This window comes from Haliaeetus leucocephalus, unplaced genomic scaffold (assembly GCF_000737465.1).
Source record: "Haliaeetus leucocephalus isolate CR32 unplaced genomic scaffold, Haliaeetus_leucocephalus-4.0 Scaffold227, whole genome shotgun sequence".
NCBI lineage: Eukaryota > Metazoa > Chordata > Aves > Accipitriformes > Accipitridae > Haliaeetus > Haliaeetus leucocephalus.
In genome coordinates, this window is record NW_010972663.1 from 589,805 (window position 1) to 599,505 (window position 9,701).

The 9,701-nt window shown below is 60.3% G+C and overlaps 1 protein-coding gene across 1 annotated transcript in view; it reads left to right on the forward strand.

Moving 5' to 3' along the window:
* The first annotated feature begins 1,289 nt into the window (after positions 1-1,289).
* SYMPK (symplekin) overlaps positions 1,290-9,701 on the forward strand; it is a 9,477-nt gene continuing 1,065 nt past the window's right edge. The window contains exons 1-22 of the mRNA XM_010567209.1: positions 1,290-1,395; positions 1,781-1,846; positions 1,934-1,987; positions 2,098-2,171; positions 2,436-2,562; positions 2,648-2,897; positions 3,008-3,178; positions 3,557-3,796; positions 5,014-5,168; positions 5,265-5,415; positions 6,151-6,364; positions 6,467-6,617; positions 6,706-6,941; positions 7,143-7,224; positions 7,321-7,434; positions 7,512-7,659; positions 7,728-7,888; positions 7,979-8,087; positions 8,156-8,256; positions 8,350-8,440; positions 9,009-9,110; positions 9,196-9,383. Coding sequence (XP_010565511.1) covers positions 1,294-1,395; positions 1,781-1,846; positions 1,934-1,987; positions 2,098-2,171; positions 2,436-2,562; positions 2,648-2,897; positions 3,008-3,178; positions 3,557-3,796; positions 5,014-5,168; positions 5,265-5,415; positions 6,151-6,364; positions 6,467-6,617; positions 6,706-6,941; positions 7,143-7,224; positions 7,321-7,434; positions 7,512-7,659; positions 7,728-7,888; positions 7,979-8,087; positions 8,156-8,256; positions 8,350-8,440; positions 9,009-9,110; positions 9,196-9,383 — 3,087 coding nt within the window. The 5' untranslated portion in view covers positions 1,290-1,293. The remainder of the gene's footprint in view (positions 1,396-1,780; positions 1,847-1,933; positions 1,988-2,097; positions 2,172-2,435; positions 2,563-2,647; positions 2,898-3,007; positions 3,179-3,556; positions 3,797-5,013; positions 5,169-5,264; positions 5,416-6,150; positions 6,365-6,466; positions 6,618-6,705; positions 6,942-7,142; positions 7,225-7,320; positions 7,435-7,511; positions 7,660-7,727; positions 7,889-7,978; positions 8,088-8,155; positions 8,257-8,349; positions 8,441-9,008; positions 9,111-9,195; positions 9,384-9,701) is intronic.

A 9,701-nucleotide genomic window follows, 5' to 3' on the forward strand; every position in this document is an offset into this window, starting at 1 on the left:
GTGGGAGGGCGCTCTGTAAGGGCCTGGGTGGTGTGTGAGCCCTATAGGGTGTATATGGGCACGGGTTGTGAAGATGAGGTGCTATAGGGAGGTGGGGACACTGTAGGGGTGGGGGCTATAGGGCCCTGGGCAACATGTGGGGGTGGGAAGGGTTGTGGGGGAAATGGGGCTCTATAGGACTCGGGAGGATGTATGGAGGGAGGGCTTTCTATAGGGTCCTGTGCTGGGGTGGGGGGAGCTCTGTAGGGACTGGGACTGTGTGGGAATGGGGTTCTATAGGGTGTGTGTGATGGCAGGCACTGCATAGGGGCATGGGTTAGCACTGGCTTGGGGGGGGACGTATGGGACATGACCGGGGGGTTATAGGACACCCTGGGGCTGTATAGGGCACTCCAGGGGCAGCTGGAGTATCCCAGGGGCCATATAGGGGGTCCCAGGGGCTGTATGGGTCAGCTCTGGGCCGCATAGAACACCCTGGGGCCGTATAGGGCACTGCAGAAGCTATATGGGGCGTCTCAGCCATATAGGGCATCCTGGGGCTATATAGGGTATCCCAGGTGCTGTACAGGGTGTCTCTGGGCTGTATGGAGCATCTCTGGGCCGTATAGAACATCCGGGCTCTCTACAGGGTATTCCAGGGGCCATATGGGGCATCTCTGGGCCATATAGAGCATCCAGGGGCCATATAAGATATCCCAGGGTCTATACAGGCTGTGTATGGACTGTATAGAGCATCCTGGGGCTGTATAGGGTATCCTAGGAGGTATACAGAGCCTTTCTGGGCTGTATAGGGTGTTTCTGGGCCATATAGAGCATCCGGGGGCCATATAGGGTACCCCAGGATCTCTATGGGGCATCTCTGTGCCGTATAGAGTATCTGGAGGCCATATAGGGTATCCGAGGGGCTGTATGGGGTGTCTCTGGCCATATAGAGCATCCTGGAGCTGTATAGGGTATCCCAGGGGCTGCGTGGGGTGTCTTTGGACTGTATGGCCATTGCAGGGGCTGTGTGGGGTGTCTTTGGGCCGTATAGAGTATCTGGGGGCTGTATAGGGTACCCGAGGGGCTGTATGGGGCATCCCTGGGCCATATAGAGCATCCTTGGGCAGTATAGGGTACCCCAAGGACTGTCTCTGGGCCCTATAGAGCACCGGGGGGTGGGGTCATATGGGGGGGTATTTGGGACAACCCATATGGGGCACCTGGGAGCTGTGTAGGCGCACCTTGGGGCCCCTATAGTGCCCAGTGGGGCCCTATAGGGTATGATGCGGTTGTACCCCCCAGGACAGAGCCATGGCGGGGCCGGCTGAAGGCCCCAGCCCCCGCATGAGCGTGGCCTCCCAGTTCTTCAGCGAGGAAGAGTGCGGTAGCGATGGCATGAGCACTTCCGAGCGGGTGGGGCCTGGATCCACTGGTGGGGGGGCTGGGATCGGGGAAGGGGAGGGGATCTGGGATCCACTGAGGGGTGTCCCTGGGATCAGGGAAAGGGGGGGAGATCTGGGATCTGCTGGGGGGGTCCCTGGGACTGGGGAGGCACCAGGATCCCTGGGATCCAGTGGGATAGAGGGGTAAAGATCCTGGGATCCTGTGGGGTGGAGCAGCAAGATCCCTGGGATATGGGGTGGGGGGAGGACAGGGTCCGGGGGATCCTGGGGATGGGGGTATGGACAGGGTGTCCGGGATCTAGGGAAGCATGGGTGAATCCCCTAAGGGGGGGGGGACACGACACGACACACCTCCTCCCCAGTGTCCCCCCCCAGGACTGAGTTGGTCTCTGCAGGTGGTGGATCTCCTCAATCAGGCGGCTTTGATCACCAACGATTCCAAGATCAACATCCTCAAGCAGGTGAGCTGGTGGCCGCATCCTGCACTTGCTGGCTGGGTGCCCCCCCCGCCATGTCCCCACATCCCCACTGTGACCCTCTGTCCCCAGGTGCAGGAGCTGATCATCAACAAGGACCCAACGCTGCTGGACAACTTCTTGGATGTGAGTGGGGATGGATCCGGTGGGCGGCCTGGGACAGATCAGAGGGGTGTGGGATGGATCCAGCCCAGTGCTGAGCCCCCCTCCTCGCTGTGTCATGTCACCCCCCACAGGAGATCATCGCCTTCCAGGCTGACAAGTCCATCGAGGTGCGGAAGTTCGTGGTGGGTTTCATCGAGGAGGCCTGGTAAGGGGGGGCTCAGCACCCATTTTGGGGGGGGGGTGTCACCCTGCAGGGGCAGTGGGTGTGTGGTGCTGAGCACCTGCTCTCAGGCCCTGGGGACACCCAGCACCATCCCCTGGGGACGGATGGGCCCCATCACGGCTTTTGGGGATGCAGGCAGGAGAAGACACGGGTGCTGAGGACCCAACTTCTCCTGGGGTGCCATCTTGTGGGTGGAGGAGCACCCATTTGTGTGTCCCCCCACCCATTTGTGTGTCCCCCCGCCAGCAAACGGGACATTGAGCTGCTGCTGAAGCTCATCGCCAACCTCAACATGCTGCTCAAGGATGAGAACGTCAACGTGGTGAAGAAGGCCATCCTCACTATGACCCAACTCTACAAGGTGGCTTTGCAGGTGAGAGACCCCTTGGGTGCTGGGAAGTGGCACCCATAGGTGCTGGGGGATCCACCGGTGAGATTTTATCCCTCCCTGCCTACAGTGGATGGTGAAATCGAAGGTGATCAGCGAGTTACAGGAAGCTTGCTGGGAGATGATGGCGGCCATGGCCAGCGACATCATCCTCCTCCTCGACTCAGATAACGACGGCATCCGCACCCACGCCATCAAGTTCGTGGAGGGACTCATCATCACCCTGTCACCCCGCATGGCCGACTCTGACGTCCCCAAACGTCACGAGAATGACATCAGCCTCGAGCGCATCCCCAAAGACCATCCTTATATCAAATACAGTGAGGCTGGTGGGCACAGGGTGGTGGGATCCCTTCCGAGAGGCGGAGGGGGACGGGGATGACATGGGGATGGTGACACCCAGCTGAATGTCCCCTCTCTGTCTCCGCAGATGTGCTGTGGGAGGAAGGCAAAGCTGCCCTGGAGCAGCTCCTCAAGTTCATGGTACACCCAGCAATCTCCAGCATCAACCTGACAGCTGCGCTGGGTTCCCTGGCCACCATCGCCCGCCAGCGCCCCATGTTCATGGCTGAGGTCATCCAAGCCTACGAGACCCTTCACGGTAAATGTCACCTTGCCGGGTGTCACTGTTGCCCATGGAAACGGAGAGTTTTCAGGTGCCGTCTGGTCCGTGCAGCGCTCACGGGATGTGATGGGGTGGGGGAGTCCTGGATCTTCAAGGTCCCCACAGCCACCTCCGGTGGGGCTGGGGACCCGAATGTCCTCAGTCCTGGTTCCTGAGCACCCACTTTCTATCCTGACCGAGCACCCAGGCTCACCCACACTCTCTTGAAGGCAGCAGACCCTGATGCCACCCAAACCACAGTGTCCCACGTCCCCATGGACCTGGGTGTCCCATGTCCCCAACACCACCCAAACCACTGTGTCCCATGTCCCCAGGTGTCCCTAACACAGTGTTGTCCCCCCCCAAACTTTGCAGCCAACCTGCCCCCCACCCTGGCCAAGTCACAGGTGAGCAGCGTCCGTAAGAACCTGAAGCTGCACCTACTCAGCGTCCTGCGGCACCCGTCCTCGGGGGACTTCCAGCCCCAGATCACCACCCTCCTCGTCGACCTGGGCACCCAACAGGCTGAGATTGCCCGCAGCATGCCCAGCCCCCGCGATGCCCGCAAACGAACCCGCGATGAGCCCGACACCACCCTCAAGAAGATGAAGATCGGTGAGAGCGGGGCTGTTGGTTTTGTCCCTTCCTTCGTAGTGCTGCCCAGCCTTGGGGGCCCTTCCACCACCCTTGGGGGCCCTTCCACCACCCTCTGGGGCATTAAATGCCCCTCAGGGTCCTCTCAGTGCCCCTCAGGGTCCTTCCAGTCCTTCCTGGGGTCTTCCCAGTCCTCTCCTGGTGACACTGGGGGTGAGTGGTGGCACAGCACACCCTCAGGGTCTTCCCAGACCCCCAAGGTCCTCCCAGTGCACCCAGGGTTCTCCCAGTCCTTGCTGGGGACTGACAGGGGCAGTAGGTACCCTTGGAGTCCTCCCAGTGCCACCCAGGGTTCTCCCAGTGCTCTCATGGGGACAGACGGTGGCATTAAATGCCCCCTAGTTCTTCCCAGTGCCCATCAGGGTCCTCTCAGTGCCTTTGTGGGGACACTGGGGATGGGTGGTGGCATTAAATGCCTCTCAGGGTCCTTCCAGTCCTTCCTGGGGTCCTCCCAGTCCTCTCCTGCTCACACTGGAGGTGAGTGGTAGCACAGCACACTCTCAGAAGGGTCCTCCCAGTCCTGCCTGAGGTCCTCCCAGTGCCCTCCTGGGGACAGGGTGGTGGCATTGCAACACTGCAAGGTCCTCCCAGTGCCACCCAGGGTCCTCCCAGTCCTTGCTGGGGACAGACAGTGGTACTAGGTACCCCTGGAGTCGTCCCAGTGCCACCCAGGGTCCTCCAGTGCCCTCCCGGGGACAGGCGGTGGCATTAGATGCCCCCCAGGCCCTCCCAGTGCCCATCAGGGTCCTCCCAGTGCCCTCCTGGGGACACTGGGGACAGGTGGTGGCATTACAACCCCCTCAAGGTCCTCCCAGTGCCCTCTTGGAGACAGGCGGTGGCATTAAATGCTCCTCAGGTACTCCTGGTGCCATCCGGGGTCTTCCCAGTGCCCCTCAGGGTCTTCCCAGTCCCTTCCTGGTCACACTGGGGGTGGGCGGTAACTTCAAAAGCCCCTAAGGTCCTCCCAGTGCCCCTCAGGGTCCTCCCAGTGCTCTCCTGGGGATGGGCAATGGCATTAAACACCCCCCAAGTCCTCCCAGTCCTCTCCCAGGGTCTTCCCAGTGCTCTCCTGGGGACCATCGGTGGCACGACAGCCCCCCACTCCCCAAGTCCTCCCACTCCCTCTCTGGGGTCCTCACTTCCCAGTGGTAACCAATCAAACCCCCCCATCCTGGCAGAACCCCCCCTGGGCGAGGATGATGAGGACAAAGACCTGGAGCCGACGACGGTGACAGCACCCAAAGCGACTGGCCAGACCAACATCCCCTCGGACACGGACATCACCGCCGAGTTCTTGCAGCCACTCCTCACCCCGGAAAACGTCGCCAACCTGGTCAGGGAACGCGATGCCAATGGAGGAAGGGGGGGATTTTGGCGCTTTGAGGTGTGTGTGGTGGCTCTAACCGAGTGTCCTCCCCATTTTTCACAGGTGCTGATCAGCATGGTGTACCTCCCTGAGGCCATGCCCGCGTCCTTCCAGGCCACCTACACCCCTGTGGAGTCAGCCGGCACCGAGGCACAGATCAAACACCTCTCCCGGCTCATGGCCACCCAGATGACGGCAGCAGGACTTGGCCCCGGTGAGCAGGGACCGGCGGTCGGGTGTGCGTGTCCCTTTTTGTTTTTTTCCTCCCATGGCACAGCAACTTTTTGGGATGCTCACCCACCCGCCCTTCCCCATTTGTCATGGATGAGTGGAATGCACGTCGCTTGAAAGAGAGATTTATTGAGGTACAGGAAGAATTTGAGGGAGTTGGGTGGAATTTAACAACGTTTAACGGAGATTTGGCAAGGTTTGATGGCAAGGTTCAGCTTATTAATTACTGCACGGAAGAAACATGTGCCAGAAAACTTAGAGTCGGGTCAGAATTAAGTAGTTGGTTGCTAGTCAGCAGTATACGAAAGAAAGATTTATTGAGGTACAATAAGAATTTGAGAGAATTGGGTGGATTTTTAACGATGTTTAAAGGTGGTTTGGCAAGGCTCATTACATTTGATGATGAGGTTCTCCCTATTTACCACACAGAAGAAACACGCGACGGAAAACTGAGTTAAGACTCGAGTTACACTTAAGTAGTTGGCTGCTAGTTAGTAGCATAGACAAGTTAATCTTCAGTTTAGCTCCAGTATCTTGTTTTTTATTTTGGTTATCTTGCATTTTTGGGTTTCCTAACCACCGTTTGAAATATTTTTTGACACCTCTGACATGCGAGCTGGGAGTTTTCCAACTCACAAGTTCACCCCAAGACCGGCAAGTTGTTCCTTAACCCGAACCGAGGTACAGAGAGGAGTCAATATCCCTCACGCAATTTCAGGTGTGGAGCAGACAAAACACCTGAAGGAGGAACCAAAGGAGGAGAAGGCGGCCAAGCCAGAGAGCGTGGTGATCAAGCGGCGGCTGTCAGCGCTGGCCCAGGGCCAGGCCATCTCCGTGTTGGGTGCCCAAGGTTCGGCCGCCAACCTGCTAGAGGAGGAAGCCCCCCAAACTAAACGTCGCCCTGAGCCCATCATCCCAGCCACACAGCCCCGGTGAGGACCCCCGCTCCTGATTCACCACCCTCACAGGGGAGCACCCATGGGTGCTGACGGACCCTTTTTCCCCTACCTCCCGAAACCTTTTCCTCCTCCAAGGCTGGCGGGCGCTGGCGGCCGTAAGAAGGTTTTCCGTCTGGCTGACGTCCTCAAGCCACTGAGCGATGCGCAGATGGAGAAGCTGAAGCTGAGCGCTGTCAAACGCATCCTGCGCGCCGAGCGTGCCGTTGCCTGCAGCGGGGCCGCCCAGGTATGCCCGACATCCCCCCCCCCCCGCTTTGGGGTGATATCCCCCCCTTCCCAAAACCTCACCCAGACCCTCTTGCTTCCCCCGGCAGGCTCGCGTGAAGATCTTGGCCTCACTGGTGACGCAGTTCGAGGTGCCACTGAAGAGCGAGGTGCTGGCCTTCGTCCTCGATGACATCCGCGGCCGCTTGGACCTGGCTTTCGCCTGGCTTTTCCAGGAGTACAACGCCTACCTGAGCCGATACCCCGCCGGCAGCCTGGAGCGCTATGATGAGTGTCTCATTGGGCTCCTCGCCGGTCTCCAGGAGAAGCCTGACCAAAAGGACGGGTAGGAATGGTGCCACCAGGGACGGGACGGTGCCACCAGCCGCTTTGCCAGGCTCCAGAGAGCCAGCACAGCAAGAGCTGCAGCTCTTGGGCCACAAACATCCCTCCAGATGGTCCGTGGGGTTGCCCACCTGTGTCCCTCATCCCGGTGGCGTCCCCCTCCGGTGACATCCCCACCCTGATGGTGTCTGTTTCCCGGCAGGATTTTCACCAAAGTGGTGCTGGAGGCGCCGCTGATCACTGAGAGCGCGCTGGAAGTCATCCGCAAGTACTGCGAGGACGAGGTGGGGACCCGCAGGGTTGGGAACACATGAGGGTTGGGGACACGGGGACAAGCCCCGACGTCCCTCACTGTCGTCATTCCCCCCCGACCCTGGCAGAGCCGGACCTACTTAGGCATGTCCACGCTGCGTGACCTCATCTTCAAGCGGCCATCACGGCAATTCCAGTACCTCCACGTCCTGCTGGACCTCAGCTCCCATGAGAAGGACAAGGTACGGGCACGGGGCTTGGTGCCCCAGGGGACACCCCCGTCCCTGTGCCAGTGACACGCGGCCACCCCCACCTGTAGGTACGCCAGCAGGCCCTCCTCTTCATCAAGCGCATGTACGAGAAGGACCAGTTGCGGGAGTACGTGGAGAAGTTTGCCCTCAACTACTTGCAGCTCTTGGTGCACCCCAACCCACCCTCCGTCCTCTTCGGGGCTGACAAAGACACGGGTGAGTTTTGGGGAGGGGGGTGGCACCCATCGGTCCCCAGGGCTCCAGTGACATCGTGTGTGATGCAGAGGTGGCGGCACCATGGACGGAGGAGACCATCAAGCAATGCCTCTACCTCTACCTGGCGTTGCTGCCCCACAACCACAAGCTCATCCATGAGTTGGCTTCTGTCTACACCGAGGCCATCGCCGACATCAAGCGCACTGTCCTGCGGGTCATCGAGCAGCCGGTGAGGCTCGTGGCGGACAGGGGTGACATTGAGGGGACACGGGACAGTGGATGCGGTGGCCCGGTGATGCCAGTGGTGGCTCTCCCGTAGATCCGTGGGATGGGGATGAATTCGCCTGAGCTACTGCTGCTGGTGGAGAACTGTCCCAAGGGAGCCGAGACGCTGGTGACACGCTGCCTGCACAGCCTGACGGACAAAGGTAGGGGATGGAGGGGACGCGGTGGGGTGGCATGTGCCTGGTGGTGACGTGCCACCTCCTCCTGGCAGTGCCTCCCTCACCCGAGCTGGTGAAGAGGGTCCGCGACCTCTATCACAAGCGGCTGCCGGATGTGAGGTTCCTCATCCCCGTCCTCAACGGGCTGGAGAAGGTCAGAGTGTCCCCTTCTCCCCTGGTGTCCCCTCATGTCCCCTCCCCTTGTGTCACCTCCCCTGACGTCCCCCTGCTGCTGTTTTGGGTGCAGAAAGAGGTGATCCAGGCGCTGCCCAAACTCATCAAGCTCAACCCCATCGTGGTCAAGGAGGTCTTCAACCGTCTACTGGGGACACAGCACGGTAGGGGATGGGGACAGCCCCGGGACATGTGGCAGCCCTGGGGTGGGACACGGAGCTTGGCAACTCCCTGGAGACAGTGCCAGTGCCTGCTGTGGGGACGTGGGACCTTGCTGGGGTGGGACTTGAGACGTCCCCATGGTGGAACACTGTGGGATATCCCTGGGAGCAGTCCTGGTGTTCACTGTGGGGACATGGGACCTCCCTGGGGTGGGACACAGGACCTCCAGGGGGTGGGACACTGAGGGGCATCCCTGGGGACAGTCCCAGTGCTTGCCGTGGAGACATGGGACCTTCTGGAGGTGGGACATGGGACCTCCCTGGGGTGGAACACCATGGGACAGCCATGGGGGCAGTCCTAGTGCCCTGTCTGGGGATATGGGCCCATGCTGGGGTGGGACGATGGAACATGGCATCTCCCTGGGAAGAGCTGCAGGAGCACAAGGTGACCCCAGGGACAAGCCCTCACCTCTGGCGCCACCACGGGACGGGCCACCAGCCCTGCTACCTGAACCCCATCCCCACCCCAACCGCCCGAGGACCAAGGCCACCCGGTATTGTCCCCTTGCAGGTGACGGTGCCTCAGCCGTGTCCCCGCTGAACCCAGGAGAGCTGCTCATCGCTCTGCACAACATCGACTCCTCCAAGTGCGACATGAAGTCCATCATCAAGGGTACGACGCGGACAGGGACAAAGAGGGGGGGTTGGGGTCACAGCAAAGGGGAGATGACACTTTTTTTTGTCCCTTTTTGGTGCAGCCACCAACCTGTGCTTTGCTGAGCGAAACGTGTATACCTCGGAGGTTCTGGCAGTGGTGATGCAGCAGCTGATGGAGCAGAACCCATTGCCCATGTTGTTGATGCGAACCGTCATCCAGGCCCTCACCATGTACCCCCGCCTGGGCGGCTTCGTCATGAACATCCTCTCCCGGCTCATCATGAAGCAGGTCTGTCCGTCTGTCCGGGTGTTGCCACCTAGAGGGGGGTTGGTGGTCCTGGGGTTGGGTCGCTGGGGGTGAGGGGTTGTTCTGATTCTGGGGGTGGGAGGTTGGGTGGTTGGTTATGGGGGGGTGGGTGGGTTTGGTTACGCTGTCCATCTGTCCTGTCCTGTTGTTCTGGGTGTCTGTCCTGTCCAGCCATTCCTGGGTGTCTCAGAGTGGGTGTCTGTCCCTCTGGATGTCTGTCAGTCCTGTCCCTCCTGTCCCTCCCTCCCTTGGCATCCCCTCCCCATGTCTGTCTGTCCCCATGCCCCCCCCCCCCAACCC